At 37.4% G+C, this 21073-nt stretch overlaps 2 protein-coding genes across 10 annotated transcripts in view; one reads left to right on the top strand and one right to left on the bottom strand.

Annotated features, from left to right (window-relative positions):
- The first annotated feature begins 1030 nt into the window (after positions 1-1030).
- On the top strand, positions 1031-7188 carry ABRA (actin binding Rho activating protein). Its single transcript, XM_010404865.4, has 2 exons — positions 1031-1815; positions 6035-7188. Exons 1-2 carry the CDS (start codon positions 1064-1066, stop codon positions 6510-6512), a joined length of 1230 nt encoding a protein of 409 aa, XP_010403167.1. The 5' UTR covers positions 1031-1063; the 3' UTR covers positions 6513-7188.
- A 3014-nt stretch (positions 7189-10202) lies between these two features.
- Positions 10203-21073, bottom strand: part of OXR1 (oxidation resistance 1) — a 276024-nt gene continuing 265153 nt past the window's right edge. For all 9 annotated transcript variants that reach the window (XM_010404858.4, XM_039549133.1, XM_010404856.4 and 6 more), the window contains 4 exons: positions 20387-20539; positions 14746-14841; positions 14121-14194; positions 10203-13364 (listed from right to left, as the gene is read on the bottom strand). In XM_010404858.4, the coding sequence (XP_010403160.1) occupies positions 13229-13364; positions 14121-14194; positions 14746-14841; positions 20387-20539 (459 nt within the window). In that variant the 3' untranslated portion in view covers positions 10203-13228. The remainder of the gene's footprint in view (positions 13365-14120; positions 14195-14745; positions 14842-20386; positions 20540-21073) is intronic.

Here is a 21073-nt window from a genome sequence, read left to right as displayed (position 1 = left end):
GGAAACATTATACTAAGAAATAAGATATCATAGGACTACATCTCAGAAAAATGTCTGTTTATTACCATTCAACAATGGATGTATCAATTCATTAAACAATTTTACAAATTCAAATATGAATATACTTTAGGAAGCCCTCTGGAATGAAGAAATCACAAGGTTTCCCGGAAAAACTGATTTTTTCTATACTGTACACAGTAAACATAATTATGCTGTATATAACTCTCTTGAAAAGCAGTGAGAAATTAAATAGGTTATCATTTTATTTTTCAAAGCCCTAAAACTTGGAGATTATTCATCCATCTGATCAAGTCAGACTCACTATACTGATCACCAGACATAGTGATTCCCTCCTCCTTAGTGCTGACACTAAACATGATAGTGTTCCCAGGCCCCCCTGAAGGTATGTTCTAAAGAGAGAGACATTAATAGATAATGAATGGGAAGAGAACACATAAATACCTTTTAAAAAATTAACAAACCTCGATTTCCTCAGACACACAAGCAATAAGAAAAAGTCACCTAGTACCTTTTTAGGAAATACCTCTAAAATTTCTCAATTATAACTTGCTTCTGGCTTCACACTCCATGACAAGGACCACTATTTTCTTGTGACGATAAGGCATGTCCACTGTGGCCGAAGTTGTTAGCAACTGACAACACTTCACATTTAGCATTTTCAGTCCCTGCGATCAGGATCTCTAACCCAAGTGCAGCATTTGCAAAAGAACAAGACCCTTGTCAACAAACTGGGAATTCAGCAGTCCTGGGGCGGGGGACTAAAGGACCTGTTACTTTCCTGCTATTTCCAGAGCAGGTCTGTGTCACGCTGTTTACGTCATGCATCATTCATCTGCTGTGATGAAATGTAACCCCACGTTTTAAAAAAAGACCTCTGCAACAGTGAGGATACTATATCTCTGAGAGAAGCATTTCACATATTTTCCACAGGCATCAACTGCTCCTGCTTCTATTTAAATCTGTGTGGCCCTCTTCAGAGGGCATTATTCACTTCAGGAAGTCCATTCAGAAGGTGCTGAGCATAAGAAGGGGAGAAGCCAGGATGGCAGCAGACAGCAACATGGCTCCTGAAGAAAAGCCGAGCACTGCTCCTGTGAAAAGGGCTGTCCACAAGATCCGAATGGCCAGCCAGGTCTTCAGCTTGGCACGAGGCTGGCAGCAGTGGGCATCTGACCACCACATAAAGCAAGAGCAAGAGCCCTCTGGATGGATCCCCACTGCAGAAAGCTCATCAGTTCAGCCTGTACAAGAAAGTTCCTTTCAAAAATGGCAAATTCCATCTGTCAAGAGGGACCAAGAAAAAGATGATGAAAAATCCTTAGCAAAGAAATGGGTGACAATAAGAGATGCTGAAAAAAAATCAAGGGAATCAGATGAAGCCCTCAAAATGTTCAGCATTAAAAGCAAAGAGGTGACCAAAACAGTTGTCAGCAAAGCCTATGAACGAGGGGGTGATGTCAGCCTCCTCAGTGAAAGATATGAGAACAACAACAGCAGCTCCGAGATGACCAAACTCAAAGAAGAATCAAGTGCTATTGACAAAATTCTTAGCAGCAAATTACCTTCAACCATAAGGAGAAAGTGTTCAAACGTGGTATCAGAGCTGACCAAGGGCTGGGAGAAGATGGAAGAAGAGGACAAAGATGGGGCCAAGGAAGAGCTGCTCCTTAAGTGCCGTGATGACAGCCTGGATGCCCAGGACAGTGGCTATGGGGAAGCAGAGGACAAGCTCGAGCAGGAAGACAGTGACCGGGAAGTGACGGCTGTGAGGATTAAACGGCCTGTACCATCTCTGTAAGTAAAGAATCTTCATTACATCAACACAAATGGCAGAGGGATACAGCTTTCCATGAGGAAGATGGGTGGGGAAATGGCAGGAAGTGGTCAACGATAAACTATTATTCTTGACTCAGAAGAAATTAATCCAAATTCAGGAGACCTTTCACATATCACTTTGTATTTAAGTTAGTCAACAACATCAGACTGCAGCCCAGGATTTGATGTGCTATGTACCTAATACACAAAGTCAGGAAGTTCTATTTGGGAGATATTAATTATATTTAATTTTCACACTGGTTCATCAAAATAACTACTTACTTCTTAATACTTCAGTCCATATTTCAGAATCACAAATTTTATCTCATCTAGAGCCCTCAGCTATTCATTTATTTCATCAAACGTTGTCTAAATCAATATATTTGACGAGTAATATTTCCAAATACTTATTCATTATTTTGCTTAGTATAAATTGTAAATATTCTCAGGAGCAATTTGCAGAGGGTGTCCCAAATTAATGTTCCAGGAATTATTTCCAAGTACTTCTTACCAAAAGTTGGGTTCACTGCTTCTCTTTGGAAGCTTTCCACGAATTTGGAATTCACCAATTCAAAGAAAGGAAACCTTCACAGTATCTTGGACCCCAAGTTCATACCATATTTTAATTGCCTTTCCAGAAATGAAAAACTGGATCAGCACCAATGATGAAAAACTGATGAAAATGCCAAAACAGACTTTGTGATCTTTCTGCAGACAGACAGGCAGGCTGTATCATGGCCCCTGTTTTGGTTTTACACCTCACTACTGATGAGCACTACCATGACCATTAGACCGTGACTAACACAGTTATGGATTTCAACATACAGCACCTTTTAGCACAGCTAGCTGAACACACACCCCCAGAGCTATTTTAGCTATTCAGATGGGATTAGAATGATGCTTTGCTCTACAGCTGAGCAGTCAGCTCCTGTAAGAAGAAAATGGTTAACAGCCCAAGTGAAAAAAGCTCTCCAGTAACGTAGGGCTTGAAAGTTTGTGGTACCTGCTTTTGGTAAGGCCTGTGTGCACCGTCCTTTCACAGAAGTTAGGACCTCAAACCAAAGATCCCAAATATACAGTGGAAAAAGGATACATTTGCAGCACTTTTCTGTAAACAACTTCAATTAAAACAATTTGCTCAGTTTCAAATATTACAGTAGAAAAAGACCAACTTTCTAGCTTCTGTTAAACTTTCATTTCCTTTGTATGTCTACCTAGAAAAAAGATTGATAAGCCATATTTACTGTGGTCCAAATGATTGAAATAACACCCTCTGTGTTACTTAGAGCTCTCTCTTCCACTGAAATCGGACACAAAAATAATTTTCTGCACTTACAGTGCTGCTATCAGGACTGGATTTAACTATTCCTTTTTTAAAATTATTTTACAGCCTCAGAATATCATATTTCAGCCTGCTACCTTTACGAACCTCTCAATGTGGTTTAATCTTCTTCAAAAACTTCATAAGTACACAGTTATTAAAGAGTATCTCCCATTTTCCTCTCTATGTTCCAGGAAAAAAGCATCAGTGCAAGTATTTTGTTTTCCTCACATCAGCACCTTCATTATTTCCAGCTGCACCACCTACTGGAATAAGGTTGTTTCCTTGGTAGAAGGCCTGTTAACTCCTACTGGCATAAGAGACACTATTTTGTTCCAGCTTAGGAGCAAAAGCCATGCAGCAAAGGGAGATGAAACTCCAAACATTAAAAGGAATTCATACCTTTCCCCTACAGACAGAATCAGTGTGAATATGCAACCTGGACATTATTTGCCTAGAAGGTCAGAATGCATCTAGCAACTAGAACACATTTAGGATGATTGTTCTGGTTAACAGGTTAACTTAGTTGATTGTTACATGTAAAGCACTTCTTACAGTGGATGAAAGTTCAAAACTTCACTTTGGATGCACAATCCTTTGTGTAGGTGCGGTAGAAACATGAAAAAATGCTTCTATGTGTACACAACTCACATTGTTAACTTATCATTAAGCTAAACAATGGCAAAAATGGCACTCCAGCCACCAGAAATGGTTAAATTAGAAGATGCATTAAAAAAGTAGGTTTTTTCAAGCCCACGAGGCACGATAAAAGCAAAAGGATAGATAAGACGGTGGTTTTCTCAACCACTAAGAAGATGATTTGGATGAGGAAGGTGATAATAATATTCTGCTAGAAAGGCAAATTAGTTTCAGTAGAAAAAGGAGGGAATACATTCTAGACTGTTAAATTAAAGCAGACAACAAAGATTTCACAGCCTTCTGCTGTGTCACTCCCCCTCTTCTCTCCACTCAACCTGGGGAACTGAAGCTCTGGGACTTTCTCAGAGGTCATAGTCCCTGGAGAGAAGGGGGAGCAGCTGGCTGTGGCTGAGGGATAAGCCTTCCATGATGATATCTCATCAACTCCACTGAAACTGCTGGCATCAGTTCTTTGAGGCAATTTTGATTCACTTAGGATTTTTTTCCCCCCCTGCCTTAACTGATACCTTCCCCCATGAAGAGCTGGTGAAGCAATCTGAGCTTCAGCTGGAGTTCAGACTGTGCTGCACAGGGTTTCTGAGGCCTTTGGAATAGCCATAAGCTTCAGGAGACGAATTCCTTTGCATAACCTGTGCCCACAGCTCCTCTGGGCAACGAAGGCACAATTCAGGTGAAGGGACAAAGGATCACAGCTTTCCCTTTCTCTGTATGACAATAGCTTATATAGAGGAGCACTTGGTTTATTGTTGGGAAACCAAATAGTGTAGCTTTATCCCACTGGTATATCTTAATGCTTTCCTGCCAACACCTACCTGTTAAATCACTTACACACACAAAATCACAGGTACAGACACACTGCCTACTCTCAGGATGCTCCGTGTCACACCACAGAAAGGTGCACTTACTTGGCAACTCAGTATGCTCAATTCTTTTGATGTTTTTTCACCAGGTTGATAAGGAAGAGTATTTTGGAGTTTTTTAAACACAGTTTCTCAATACAGCTAAGCCAATCTTAGGGCAGCTCCACAGGTAATAAAGTAGTGCAGCTCTCCCAGTTCTTTTTCTATCCCTGGCACTAAGTGTTTGCAATTCTTGCCCTAACATAGCCCTGCCCAGTACTGGCATTTTTCTGGTGCACAGATCTGAACTGGGGACATCTCTATGACTCCTATTCTCTATTTCAACCAGCTTAGTAGAAAACAAAGGACTGTCCAAACAGCAGGGGAACAGAATTTTCTGCAACTTTGCAGCCCTGTGTACTGTTTTTCTAAGCGTATCTTGATTCTCCAGCATTACTGTTAATATTCAGCTGACATTGCTGGAGAGGTCTCAGAGCAGCTTTTGTGGAGTAAAAATACTAGAAAACAAATTACTTTGGTACAGCCACAGAACAGCACAGTCCCTAGCTGAGTTCTGTACGTACACACAGACAGGACGTGAACAGCACAAAGACTAGCTCAGACTATCTATAGCTCCCCCACAACATGTGGGATTGGCCACGAGAGGAAAGAGCGTCTGCCTGCAATCATCCAGAACTATTACACACACACAGAAAGAAAGAAAGAAAAAAAAAAACTCTGAAGGTCTTTCCTTATCCTTTGACCTTGACACTTTAAGGCTTCTACCCTACCCATGGGAATGTGAATTTTTGACTTCAGTATTTGTTCAGAACCATACTTCAAACGCAGAAGCATAGACAGAGCTACTGCACTCGATTAGCTTTTTGTTGTTGCTTTAATCATTGACATCTATTACAGAGGACAGATTTTTCTAGGCACTACCCTCTAGTTTTCAGCCAGGTCATACGCTTACAGCAATCAGCATCTCTAACCTCAGCTCAGGCACATTTCAGGCTTGGCCAGGCAGGCAGGAATGGGAAAGGTACAGAAAGTGCAGGTTATCAGCAACACTGTTTTGCTCCCTTACAGAATTAAGTCATTCTGGGGAAAAGTTTGTTAAAACAGGCTCAGATCGGGGCTGGAAGGTGGTAGTGTAGACAGGATAAAGCTGTGATCATGGAACTTGCCTCTGAGTGCAAACTGAATGTGGACGAACAGCCCCTACAGAACTAATTTAGAAATGGTGAACTCATGCCACCTGGTGGATTCCAGCTCGTCTCAAAAAACACAGTAACCCAGTTACAGCAGACCAATAAACAGCAGAAGTGCATCAGGAAACGAGGAGCTGCAAAGCTCAGGTGTGCTCTGTGTCTTTCAGCGCCAGCCGGCTGGGCGAGGAGGCGCGGAGCAAGGCGCGCAGGAAATGCAGCGCCGTGCGCAGCCTCAAGGACAGGTGGCAGGAATGGGCCGACCAGCACATCATAACGCAGAAGCTGAACCCCTTCAGCGAGGAGTTTGACCATGAGCTGGCCATGTCCACGCGCCTGCACAAAGGAGATGAAGGATATGGCCATCCCAAGGAAGGAACCAAAACCGCTGAGAGAGCCAAGAGAGCTGAGGAGCACATCCACCGGGAGATCAGGGACATGTGCTTCATCATTGAATCCATGGCTAGGTCACGGCCCGACGGCAAGATCCAAGTCACTTTTGGGGAACTCTTCGACAGATATGTTCGTATTTCAGATAAGGTTGTTGGGATTCTGATGAGAGCCAGGAAACACGGGCTGGTGGACTTTGAGGGAGAAATGTTATGGCAAGGAAGGGATGATAATGTCATAATTACTTTATTAAAATAAGTAGGCTATAACCAGAACAACTTTTGGAAAACTTTTCTCCCCTTCTCCCTTGCCACTAGCATTTACACATATTGAATATAAGATTCCCCTGTTCACCACATAGAAAAGAGTATTTTTTGAAATACGTAATTTATAACTAATGCATGATAACCCAAGCATCCAAACGGACTTCATTTTGTACCAGAAGTGCTTGCAGGACAATTAAGTTAATTACTACATGAAAAATAAGGAGAAAAATCTATATGAATATAAGCAGCTGATGATAAAAGCCCATAGCAATATAAATAGCTACAAATTACTTCCAATTTCTACTACTTCTTACATTAAGATATTCCCAGCCTATTTAAACTGGCATATCAGGAATATGAAATATGTCAGATCAGAAGCTGAATGACAATATAGACTCAGACCAAGTTTTTGATCAGCAAAACGGTCTTGTGCATGCATTTCCTAATTAATTTATTTATATACAAGTAAAATGATCTTATTTTAATACAGAATCAAGGATACCACATTGGTTCATGTTACAAGCAGGATATGCAACTACTACTGCAGTATTATCTTGTGGCAACTGTTGACCCAGCTTTCTCTTACGTATTTTGTAAAAATCCTTCTTTTTATAAATGGGGTTTTATATATTTATTGTATTTATATAACTAATTTTTTAGATAGTTTCATAAACTTATGGAGGTTGGAATGTAATGAATAAAAATGTTTTGATTAGACAGCTACCTAAAAAACACCTTCTATGCAACATTGTGCAATGTCGCATCTGATTATCTATGCAGATACTGTTCCTTTAAGTACAGGGAAAAATAATATGTATCATATAAAAACTAGCCAGGTACTTGTACTTTTGTGTACAGCAAAAAAGTTGACTAAAATCATCAACTTCCATTGAAATGTATCTCTGTGAGAAAAGAGAGAAACAGTGCTCATAACTTTGAGTAAAATGTTGCTCCGCATTACACAGAAATACTGACCTAACTTTACAGCATTTGCCATTTCAATGCTACTGAAACAATGTATTTCAGTCCAGATGATGCTGAAGAGGACTAAATGCTAATGAACTAATATTTCTAGGACTTAAAATTGTATTATTCACAACTCTGAGACCTCTGTAAGGTCTCCACTGCTTACAGGATTAGAGAGACCACTATTTCTCTACTACAGTAAAAATAGCTCTCCTGGTAAAATGTGTGTATGTCACAAGAAAACCGTTTGTTTCAGAGCAGATGCCTGGGCAAATAATGAAAAAGGAAGTGGTCTTTTCCCCCTTAAGATTCTTTCAAACTGAAAGAGCAAATATCTTCTTACAGAAGTAAAGGTCTATGAACATCTTGTCTCTCTGATAAAACAAATAATGCTCTTTTGAGTACAGGTACTCCAGTTTGAAGCTCCAGTGTACAAATAAACAAAATGTTTTATAACTTAGTGATACAAGAACTGACTACTACATCTATTCTATGTAAATCATTAGTATTTTAGGCATAGTTATATTATGTGACTCTAAGGAAGAAAAAATTAATTGTAAGATGGAAGCAGTGGAGCTCATTTAATGTTTTCTTGAGATGTCTTAGACTACTCAAGCTGAACTACAAAACTTCTATCTTAGTGCAATACTTATATAATTTTTATCTGTATATTCTTAGCTTATTATGTCTTTATATAATGACCTTTAAAGCTGTCTAAATTGTCTTGACAAAATTTTGTTGTCAAAGGAATACATGAACTATAAATAAAACCCTTAATTATTTCTTGGGTTATTCTGCCACACACTAGAAAACAAATACGTGCACATATTCTGTGAACTAAAATATCAGTAAGTTGCTTCAAAATGTAAGCACATTCTTCTTCTCACAGGCTGTTAAAATATTTCCTGTGAAGGCTTCTCTGTCCAATGCACCAGAAAAAGATTTCAGGGCACATGGCAACAGACCTTATACAAAATACCTGTGCAAAGAATACGCACTAAAGGCATGTTAGTGTTAAGTGAATTACATATTTCTGCTCATGAGAATTCTCATCCTACCACAGGAAACAGCAGCTGTAACAATGTAATTACTGCTACACTTCTTCAAACTATAGCTCACTGCAGATAACGTAAGCCTCCCATTCAGTCATCTCAATGTTAAAATCTATGCAAAATAAACCAAACCCTAAACTTTTTCTATTCTTCCATGCAAACTATTTTATTTCCAATCGGATGAGAAAATCACGTGACATAACTACCCTCCACTATTTACCTTTGTGTAGGCAGTATCATGCAAAGCCTTCCAATTTCTGAGAAGAATTTACCATTTTTGTCGAAGAGAAATATTAAATATTGATATAAGTTATGGTGTATGGAAGCATTTCATGTAGGTTATACGCTTTATAACATTTTTTCACATAAAGCTGTGTGACAAGTTTATCCATGAAAAGTAGGAGAAAATACATCTGAACTCATTAAAAACCAACCAAACAAAAGTACTTCATTAATTACCCAGCCTAACTCTACTAGTATACTGTGTTACATTCCCGTGAAACTAGCACAAACTCTGCCAAATTTAAAGATTCTAAGCAGAGAGATGATAAAGGTCAAAACCTGCTTGATTAAAGCAGTCTCTGTAAATTTTTATTTAAGACCTGCTTTCCTAGTTCTGACTTGATTTGAAAATAAAATCCTTAACCTTTTAGACAATGAGCAACTCTCAGGTAGTCTCATGGTAGCTTAAAGTTGCACATTATTTTCTTAAATACTGTATTCACCCACAAAATGTTTTACTTGAAACAGCGCTCCTGCACTCTCCTGTCTAAGGCTTGTGTTGCTTTTGCACATCCTTGGTAGTGAAAAACTTGTCTCTTTTTCTGTAGGAACTTACATACACTTTTCATATTCTAACACAGCTATCAAGCTTAAGTGACAGCATAGAACTTGCATCAGAAGAAATAAATTTGATGTTTACACCTTTGTATTTTTCAAAGTCTTACCACAGTTGCTGCAGTGGCTTGAAGCGAGTGGATGTTCACTGGACATGTATCCCACCCAGCAGAAATCAGCTCCCTCCTCCACAGCAATAATTCCTTCTTTAAAAATGCTTCTGTGCAGCCAAGGTTCAGTAACACAGCCCATTTTTAAAATAGGGGAAGGCTATTGAAATAAAATTTGCTGTAGTGAACAGCATAACATTTGTGGATGTGTTCAATCATCACTGATCACAGAACAAATACTGGCAAAGCCCTAGTCCAACACATTGCACCACCCCAACATCTCAACTAAAGCCACTGCTGACACCTCAGGGCACAAAGCAGTTTAGCATTCAACAGCATGTGTACTATTAGCAGTGTAATGATCACAACAGAAAACAAACTACAATTACGAAGCTTGTCAGGTAAGCAGGACAGCAGAAAGCAGAGCTGGCACTGGCACTTCTGCAGTGAGATAGCCAGCAGGACCACTTTGTTTTCCACATACTACACCAAGTGTACACCATTTCCTTGGCTGGACAATTCCTCTCTCTGCTCCAGAACCACAGTGTAGCTCTGTATCATTGCAGTAGCATGTACTCGTAAGTGGAGAAAGAGGAGAGGTTTGTTCCCTTAACTGAGCTCCACACTGCAGAGACAACAGTAAAATACCCTGATGACATCTGTTCTTTTATGAAGGGAGAATATAAAAGTGAGATTTAAGATTCAAATACTGAAGAATACATTATTATTTTTTTATTTGAAGTTGAAGGACTAGTCAGTGTTTTTACTCATCTTCCAAGAGCAAGTTTTATGCAGACATTCTAATTCCTGTACAAAAAAATAGCTCCAGTGCAATATAAACAGGTGAGCAGGAAGATGTAAGCACAAGCCATATGTCATAAATTATGACCTTTTTGCAGGTTACACAAAAGCAGTAACTCACAGATAGGATTTAGAGCCAAAAGATGATACTTTAAGAACCCCGTGTTTGGATCCCAGGTACCCAAACAAAACATCGAGTTACTCAGTGAATCCATCCAAGTACTGTATGCTGAGACACAGCCTTCTGGCAGTGAACTCCAGATAATGGGTCTCATAAGCCTTCAGCATACAGCAAACCCCAACTCTTTGCAATCACCTTGCCAGGGGAGATGGAAAGGAATTCTACTGCAGAAAAGGCATAATGAATTGAAGGCAGGAGGGACAGTAAGACAGTGCCTTTGATCTCATCTATACAATTTTTCATGTGTGGCACACAGAAATTAACTAAACATCTGGTGATAAAATTCATGGTCTTTCATAAGTAGACATGCGCTGCTCTCTATAGATCCCTTACACAGCCAGTTGCTTCACTAAGTGCTGCCACAGTCACTTATGCTTTAAATCAAATGTCCTGCTACTCCTTAACTAATATTTTACAAGCATGACTGCTACTGTACTGCTTACTAAACGCTATCCTTGATTTCCACATTTTTGCTTCCTATTTGCTTTTCCAAGACTGCTCCAATACTTGGAAACATTCAGCTACTGAAGATTTTTGTGGGCTTTCATTTAATTCTGCAAAGTATAATTCTTTATAAAATTTTTCACACCAGCCTGTAAGAATCTAAAATATGCTTAATTTGCAATATGAGCTTCGGATAGAGACTGTGCAGTTGAATTAATGGTTTTGTCAGCAAGACTGAGACTTTTGTTTTCCCCTCTCCCTCTTCAACATGGTTAAGACAATGTATTTCCTTCCCATTGCTTCTCACTGGGCTTTAAAAAGCCCCAAAAATGCCAAGAAAGATGAGAAAATGCATCCTATGTGTTCAGTTATTACATGAACAGCAGAAAACAGCATTTGTACTTCTACATAAACTCCACCTTCTAAATAAACTCCAACTCAAGTTTATTTTTACATATATTTAGATTTATTTGCTATACATCACTGTGAGCTTATAGTACTTAAAATCCATTACAGGATTTTTTTTTGTTGTAATAATCAGTTGTAACTCCACAAAGACAATAATACTGCTGTGGAAGACCAAAGGGGAGAAAAGCCATTTCAATTTATTTACAGGTCCTTATTTTGTAAACATTTACTCTACACACTGTACTAAGTTCTAATAAGGATAAAGAGATATACATAGAGACAGGAAACAAAGCCCCTGTTTTTCTATTCATATTGAGCATTAGCATATTATAGATGAAACGTCTGCCCTTTCTCATTACCATAGCAGTAAGCTGTCTTCAAATAAGTTTTTTTTTAACTTTCCAGAAATGTAAATATTTTGAAATAATATACAACTACATCTATGTAAGCCAACCCATTTGGCTTTTATTCCATTTCTAGAATAATTTAAAGTGCTATAAGCAACCCGTCAATCAACACTTTTCTATAATAACAAAACTACTTTAAACATTAATTTACAAGATAATATACAATGTTTGTCTGAAATAGCTGAAATTTCAGCACAAAGTCAGTCACTGTCACACTTAACAGCAATTTTTTTGTTCTTTTTTGTTTTGTTTTGTTTTTGCAGAACATAGAATAAAAGCTTTGAAACAAACAGGTTTTTTGAGCTGTTATTGCCACAATGGCTTATCAATTTTTCTACAAAAGTGGACAAGAGCTACTGGAACTGTATTCTAGCCTGTCATTTATTTTTTGAGGTCACATGACAGTAAGTTTGCATATTCCACAAGTCTACTGAATTACAATATTGTCTACTTATGATACATAATGTCATTTTAATCAGAGCTGGTGCTAATTGTAAATTTACAACATAGACCCACTCAAAAACATCACAAGTATTTTTTTCTTTGGACAGGAATAAGCTATATTCTTGGAGCTGATGTGCTACACGGCTACAACAGTATAACAGTATATATCTGACACTTTATGTTGAAGAAAGATGCATCTGTTTCTGTACTTTTAATGCCCTACTATAGCTACAATTTTTTCACTGAGTTTTGCTTGCTTTAGCCTTTTAATTTTTTGGAACTATCATATTCTTACATTCTCTTGTTATTTTGTAAGTCTTTGCCACATAGCTCAATATTGTCAGTATTTGTCCCAAACCTGCAGATCATTAACAGCATGCGCAAAACACTCTTTAAATACAATCAGCATGCAGCTACAACACATATTAACTGACTTTTTTCTACACATGAACAATAAACAAGACGAGTGGCACGTTGACTTTGGATATCTTCTAACTTCACCACGTGTGTACCGGGATGCGTTAAGAAGGAATGCTCAGCTTCTCATCCATTTGTGGCACCACTTGAATAACCCATCATTGGTCTGGACCAATCTCTGCAGTGCTGCTGCCAAATACCCACACGCAGCTTTCTTAGAGGTTCACAGAGGGCAACTTCATTCATAGACATAATTTGAATACAAAAATAATAAGCTATATTCAATGAAGCAGCCCCCTAGCAGGATTGCAGGAAAGGTGTGTGTGGGACACCTGGGAGGCAACTGTAATATGGGTAAGAAAATTTCGCAGGCCACAAGGCTCAAAGTAACTAACATTAATTTTTAGTCCACAAGGTCAGTATTTTGTAAAAGAGTCTATAGCTTAGAAAAAGTATGGCAGTATATTACAGATGCGATAGCATGAAAAAACATCTATTTAAAAATAATAACTAATGGCCACATGGAAAAATTAGGAAAAAAAAGCAGATAAGTAAAATACATTATATTGCTCCTAGGGATTTTTAAGCTGCACTGATTCATGTCAGGTTTGGGACAATAACCTGTAGAAATAGTTAAATACTTATTCAAAAGCCCATATTTCTATGTCTTGAATAGTGAAGTCTTCTCGCTTAGAAAGTGTGTGATTCCCAAATGTTTTACATGAATGACTTCTTCCATGGTAGAGATCACCATCAAGCCAAAGAGCAAACTCTCCTCTGCAAGACAGACAATATATTAAAGCAAAAGACCGAGGGAGTAAGCATTGAATTTATAAATGTATTTTTCTTTCAAAATTCAGAAATAAGAAGGAATTAAAGAATAAGTTTTTAACACAAATACCTCATTGCTGTTGATAAATTTATGCTACAAAGATTTAATTTTTCTTTTACTATTTATTATTAATTTGGAAATATCCCATTTGCAGATATTCTGAAATAAAAAGCTAACTAGAATTCCTTGGTTTTCAGTCTCTTCCATTTTTATTAAAAAGATGACATAATAGCACTTTTATATCTAAAGAGAATGCTGATAACAAATAAGGAAAACATTCCAGAAGCTTATGCACCTGCATGGGGAGGGAAACAGGACAAGACAATGTATGATTTCTGGAGACCTTGGCATGTTTTGGGATAGCTCAGTTTCAATTCAGGCCTCTTCTAGTTACACATAATTCTCACATTTACATCCTTCCACAATTGTAATATCTATCTCCTCTGAATACAGAAAGACACACATGGAAGTCAACCATGGATGGTATTATAACCATGCAGGGCTGAAACTTTATGCCACACTATGCTGAAGACAAACTTCCTGTCTAAGTTTTGTCAACATCAGAAGCTAAGCACCTGACATACTAAAGTTTCTTGTCTGGTAACTGTTGAGTCCTGAGCTACCAAACTGAAGTCAATGCAAATTTTCCTTTTCAAAGGTGTCCAGACAAACACTTTTAACAGACTCTAATTGTAACTTACCCTCCTCCACCAAAAGCAAGAGAGTCCATGTCTCCTTTAATGAAGAACATATTGTCTCCTGTCCATTTAAAAACCTAGGGAAAAAAAACCCAAAACAGACTAGCAAGTAAAAATATCTGAACTTTTAGTTTGGGCAGAAGGAAAACCAAACATCAGTAAAGAAAGACTATGGGTGGCTAGAGGCCAGTTTAATGAAGCTAACAAGTTGACACAGAAAATTCAGGAAACAGATACTTGAAGAAAAAATTCTCTGAGGTTTTAGGCTAATTCAAATAAGACCATTCCAAACCAGGTCATCTCTGAGCACCAAAATTCCTACACAATGAAAAATACCATGAAAATATGCCCCTAAAAAGGATGTAGTTTGTGAATTTTCCGACAGACGCGTGGAAGAAATCTTCAGTATTAACTAAAGAGTTGGGTTAAGTGTATTCTTCAGCATGCAAACACTACTGATTTACTGTGCACTTAAAGATTCCATGAAAAAACTAGTATGATGACTTTTTTTGGCCAACTTGTAGTATTTTTCAGATTTACTATTAGATTTATTAAGTATTTTAATATAATGCACTTGGGGAGGGTGGCAGGAAAAGAAGCAAAAGCATACGAAGTCATTACTACTTACCTCAAAATCTGGAGAAAAAGTGAACATAAAGGTCTCCCCAGTGCCATAAAAGCCATCACTCACTTTAAATGGTTCAGATGCTAATGCACCAAAAACCTGTAGCAAAAATGTAGCAGAGCAAGAAAAACTTCAGAAAAACTACATGGCATCCAAGAATCTCTAATGATAGTAACTGATAAACAAATCAGGTTGTGAATATCATCAAATTTGAAATTCACTCTGCAAATTTCACTGTACCGCTGCTTACACTGTATCACAGTTCTGAGTGCTCTGAGATACAGTATCATGCTTTGTTGCACAATAGAAAGTAGGAGTACTCTTCCTCAATAAAAAATGAACACAGCAAGAAAAAATAATCTAATGGATAAAAACTAAACCCATAAAACTCTCAAAAACAATGCATACATATTTAAAATTTCAGATCAAAAGTTCCTTATTACATAGCTCCTTTTTCACTTCATTAGACTATTTTCAGTGAGTTCCTAGCTGTAACTGAGTTAATTTCCGTGTAATTTATTAATTCCAAATAAAAGGTAAGCACTGCTTACCCTGTCTTACAACAGAGACAGATTTTAACAGAAGGACAGGATGCCATCCAGAGGGACCTGGAAAAACTTGAGAACTTGGCCTGTGTGAACCTCATGAAGTTCAGCAAGTCCAAGTGCAAGGTCCTGTACCTGGGTGAGGACAATCTCCAACTTAAGCACAGGCTTGGAGGCGAACTCACTGAGAGCAGCCCTGAAGAGAAAATCTTAGGGATTCTTGTGGATGAAAAGCTGGACATGAGCCAGTGTGTGCTCACATTTTGTTGAGTTCAAGCATTAATCTCTTGAAATAAACTCTTAATTTTTAAAAACTATGCACAACAGCAAACAATTCATTTGATGCAGGTAGTACTGTACATTTGAGGAGACATTGCTTATACTCCATTGGTATAGAGCAGACAAAAGACAGGACTTACATACCAAACTTTCTTTAGTCACAGTACTTACAGAAACTTCCTCATATTACCACTGCTTTGCTTCTTTATGTTACCTTTTTTAAGAACAAAATGTCACTATGCTGACAAGCTACTTTACCCACGTAAAATGGTTCCTTTACTTCAGTGAAAAGGATTACCTTTGAACACATGTGTGACCAATGCTTACAATCTAAAAATCTGATTCTCTGGAACAAAGAGCAAATTCAGTCTAAAGACTTCAAGATCCATGAACTGAGATGCAAGTTTCTGTACCCTTGTTTTAATGCAAGTTCACAGGAAAACTAGCCCAAACTTTTTTTTTTGCAGGGATAATTTATTTCATTCAACATCTAGAATCCAACACTGGGAAGATATTTCACTATTATGCCACTGTCTCAATGTCAAGAACAGGTTTAAGAGAGAAAGAAACTACTATATTTTTTTTTGCTTTTGGGGAAATCAGACCAAAATAAATGAATTGTTTGTTTTCCTGTTTCTAGAAGGCACCTATTTTTTTCCCCCCCATATATATTTTTTTTTTTAATTCAAGGTAGGCTTGATATGAGTCCCTAATGTTATCATTACCTAGTTTTTTACACTTTTCATTTTCTAGCCCATTACTAGGTAGATGGACTCACGGGAATTTGTACTTCAAGACAGTATTTAATTTTTAGCTGATCTTTACTACCTGTAGTTCCACTACATGTAACTGTTAAGGTTAAAATTTAAAGATGAGTCAGAAAGAACTTAAAATTGCCGTAGTCATGTATGCCTATTCCATACTTTACTGTCTTTGCACATGTAAACTCTAAAAAGCAGCATAGATGAGACACTTTTTCCTTTTTGTTATTTCAAGCATCTGGGTCAGTAGACTAGACTTCAGAAAACTGGGTGATAACTTTTCTCTGTCAAACATTTTGTGACTTTAGACTGTACTTAGTATATGCAGATAATTGAACTTAAATAGAGCACCTTTTAACATAAAAATCCATACTGAATTCAAATGAAGTTTCATCAATGAATATAACAAAATGGGCTGCTGAAATACATAATATTCCATACTTAAATAACTACATGCACCCTTCCAATTATTTCTTAGTCCTCAAACTATCTGAGTCTCTGTATCCTAACTTCTTTTAAAGGCTCAAGTCATTCTTTGAGCAGGTCTGGTAACTGCACTACATTCAGGTACCTATGACATGTCTTACTTCAGATACCCTTAGGGCTGACACTACACCTAGTAAGCAAATATAAGTAAAAAAAGATAAAAGTAAATATAAGATTTCATTAACAACAGACATTCCTTGAGAGAAATTAACCTTCAGTTAAAGTAACAAACAGAATTGTGTCAAACAAACTATCTCAGTTCAGCCTCTACACAGGTGTAAACTTTTCACGTAACACTTATTCCAGTATTTGTCTTGGATCATCTCAGGGGTAAAACACAAAACTAGTGCATTTTAACCAGGTAGAAAACCATACACACTTTACTCAAGAGACTCTGAAGCTTTATTTGTAATTATACATAAATGAAGCTATAAAGAACCTCAGACAGTCTCTCATATAATTCCCTACTCAATGGAGGACTGATTCAAAAGCCATTAGGTTGACTCAGTTTTGTCCAGTTCAGCTTTGAGTACCCTCAGGAATCAGGATTTGACAATCTCTCTATGTTCTATATGCTTCAAGTTGAGTCTTGAAAGATCACATTTTTGCTATAAGCAACGATAAAAGAATAAGGCTTTACAGAAAAAGCACAGTTCGCTTCCCAACAGTTATTTTAGTCCTTGAGAAGCAATGTCCATAGGACTTCTCCATGAGTCTGATTTTTGTGGCTAGTTGTTAGGATGGGTAACTAAAATTCCCATGTCCTAGGTTCCATGTCTCACACTTCTGCAGTGCGTAAAATACAGTCTGAAGAATGACTTATAATAAAACTAGACAGTCCTTGATGTGGTTAACTGCATTAATTCCACTTCTAGACCACCACTTATTTAGTGACTCATGTTGAGGAATCAGGTACCAATTTCTTTTTAAATGGCTGTCAGGGTTCACTAATAGAAGCATATACCAGTACATAGACAGACAATCCGTAATAATTGCAATGACGTAACTATAGATTCCATAGACACCTTTATTAAAGAATCTCCCAGAACTGACTGGAGAAGGTAGTTTAGGTGGCTTTAGATTCCAAATTCCAACTAGGCATTGCTCAGCTTTTACACAATTAATGTTTGTGAAAGTTCAGTGGTTTTGCTGGTTGGTTTTTTTTTTTGTTTGTTTGTTGTTTTTTTAACAGCTATTTAAATAAAATTGTTAATCGATCTGAAAAAGAAAGCAAGGCTGGAAAAGGTTTTTGAATAACAATTCAGTAGGGTGAGGCTTATCAGCCTTTAATGAAACATTATGAAAAGTTACAAGGTACACTTGCTCCTTACTCAACCTATTATCAACATAATAAAAAAGCAGTCTCCATAAACATGGACAACAAAGAATAGTCTCTCAGGGGAAGCAGCCCAGGAAATAAATTCATTCTGGTTTAAAAGAAAAGTGCCTCAACCAAGGATACGACAATTCCAGTATCATAAACACCAAAGATACAAAGTGGGCAGAACAACGAATGCCAAAGAGGACTGAGCGGGTATGCTCAGCAAATGTCAAGAAACTATCTGGTCATAATTCCATCATTTTTCAAAAAAGCTGAATCTCATTTAGGATCTTCTCTGAACTAGAATCTTTGAAAACAGGCAGTGATTTTGGAGCATAAGATAGGAATAAACATCTGGTCTCTCAAAACCCACTTTTGAAGTGCACATATAACATTTATCTTAGCATACTGCTACTGAACTATTCCTGGAAACATTCTCCTATAAAGTCCTCAGAGCCTTTTTCAGTCATGGAAAGCAATTTTAAAGGACTATCTGCCAGGAAGATACAAGACATTAAAAATAAATTAACCTCTTTCAAAAAAATAATAGCTTCATAAATAAAATTAATTACCCTGACTAATTACCAAAGAGCATAGTCGGTTACCATTGTCCTATTTTTCATGATTCTAGATGCTTGCATGAAGAGGAGAAAGACTGTGCTAAATTTCCATATGTTTTGAACAGAAAGATAGTGCAAATTAATTTTCTGCTGTCAAACACAGACATTTTTCATTAATAACATGAAACACAACTACTGAAAACACCACTCTCACTACACTGGTGAAGGACTGAGCATGTAAAACTTGTCTGAACCACTCCTTCCGCATATGCTGCTCACTAAATAGACATGGATTTCCCCCATTCCTGTGTGGAAACTAGGTAAGACTTGGCATATACAGTAAAGTATCAGTTCAGTGACTACTTAACCCAAAAGTTCAAGGCACACTTTCATACATATTCCTAGGTATGAGGCTGTAAGATGAGATTCACCAAGGTATGTTTCACAAAAAAAAAAAAAAAATTATCACATACCTATGAACTCCGTGTTTTGACTGGGCAACCATGACACTTTTTAAACATTCCAGCCAAGATGCTCATACACAGGAGGTAATATGAATGCTTTCATCAACAGACAATACTACATAGTGGTGGCAAGATAGCCCTATCAGGAAAAGGACATTTTTTTTCTGGGACGGATAATCAGGTACGAGGAAGCAGGTATATCTTACTAATTATCTTGAGAAGCTAATAAGGGAATTGGAGAAATCACCAAAGTACATTTAAGAGATTGATGAGTCTGTTGAGACATCTCAAGTCTATTCAATAGTTTTTGTCTTCAAGATTAAAAGGTAAATGAAGAAAAATCTTTTTAAAGAACTTCTGGGAAAGAATGCACTGCTAGCAGAGAGTTAGAAGGGATTTTTCTTTTTAAGGTATCCCTGGGGCAGAAGACAATGAAAAAATCAAGCTGTGACTTGAATAAGAAAACACACCCTTCATTTCTGTTTTCAGACCCCCTGAATTATATGAGATCATGCTTCCTGAAAATAAAAATTGTGGTTAACAAACTGGGATGGGTAAGTGAAGTGAATGCTACAGATTTTGCAGTGGTTCTGTCAATTTTTCATAGCAGCCATAACACGCTTCCACAAGCAAATACAGAAATTTCAGAAAAAGAATCAAGAAGTCTCATACTGCCTGCAATGTTCACCTGTTACAGGATTACGTAAGAGAGGATGTTTGCTATTCAAATAGTGAGATGTGAGCCACTTCCTGAAATTCATAACCCTGTCAGAGGAAAACAGAGCACAAAGACACAGTCTCAAAGAACAAAAGTTAATGCAACAAAGGTACTACAGCTCTTGAAAGATGTTGGCTGCAGCCACAGAATATACCAAGAAGTACTAGACACAGCTGGCAATGACATTCTAACTCCACAAGATCTTCCAGCATCAGAAAGTTCTACAGACTGTATTTCTTGTGCCTTAAGTTCATTTAAAAAAATTAAATTGATTAATTGGTTATTACAAGATTCTTGCATTACAACAGCTAACTTACATCATTAAAGTATTTCCTAGATATGTAGTATGTTGGAGGATTGCTCAACAGTGAAACACATTTCTAAGAAGAAAACTTGCTTGATACATACAATTTTATCTCCCATGATGGATTGAAGCACCTTTATATTCCTTTATACTCCCCAAACATTTTTCTTGATAGGTCCCCTACTTCCACACAAACATTTTCCTACCTGTCCATCACTGTCTTTGATAACCAACAGCACAGGTGTGTCTAATCCCATCATTGTCCGATACAAGGTCTTCAAGCTCATGCCATGCTTTGCAGTACTGTAGACAAGAGTCCATGGATAGCCAATAGTCCGTGGTGGAAGAGACTTTGTGAGCTATTAACAAGAAAATTACAACCCTTTATTTAATACATGCTTTATATTTAAGAATGTATAACATGTAAATGAAAGCAGATTATGTTCTGCTCAATCACTTTTAAGTGGGCTTAAAACCTAAGAATTAAACCTGAAGTTTCACATGTGTATTTTCTACTTTTGGTCACTCAAGCAGGTTTCTCTTCCTACCTCTACTAGTGACCTGCAAAAGAATGATTTATCAACTAAAGAACATGAGTGTGTTAAGGTCTCTAAAAGGTTTATCCATATAATTATTCTTTCATAACAATATTGCATGTCCCACCAATGTCTTAGTATTGAGCAAATAGATCACTCAAGTCAGCAGGCAGCAAACTGAAGGGTAAATGCTGCTTGTTGCTCTGCTTCTGTGCTTTTTAATCCAAAACTTCAATTAACACATTTCTAATGAAATCACTTTGGACTGAACAGCAAGAACTGCAGTGTTTTCACTGATGTTTTCAAGAAAGAATGAAAGTACAGCAAAGACAGACAAGTGTCTGTCTGAATACATGG

Source organism: Corvus cornix, chromosome 2 (assembly GCF_000738735.6).
Source record: "Corvus cornix cornix isolate S_Up_H32 chromosome 2, ASM73873v5, whole genome shotgun sequence".
Taxonomy (NCBI): Eukaryota; Metazoa; Chordata; class Aves; order Passeriformes; family Corvidae; genus Corvus; species Corvus cornix.
Note: the sequence above shows the minus strand (reverse complement) of the source record. Positions and strands in the feature narration are given on the sequence as shown.

Bases quoted from the DNA above. Each gene is read 5' to 3' on its own strand.
- ABRA (XM_010404865.4), top strand. From the start codon at position 1,064: ATGGCAGCAGACAGCAACATGGCTCCTGAAGAAAAGCCGAGCACTGCT. The intron at 1,816-6,034 runs GTAAGTAAAGAA...TGTGTCTTTCAG, and splicing joins AAACGGCCTGTACCATCTCT to CGCCAGCCGGCTGGGCGAGG.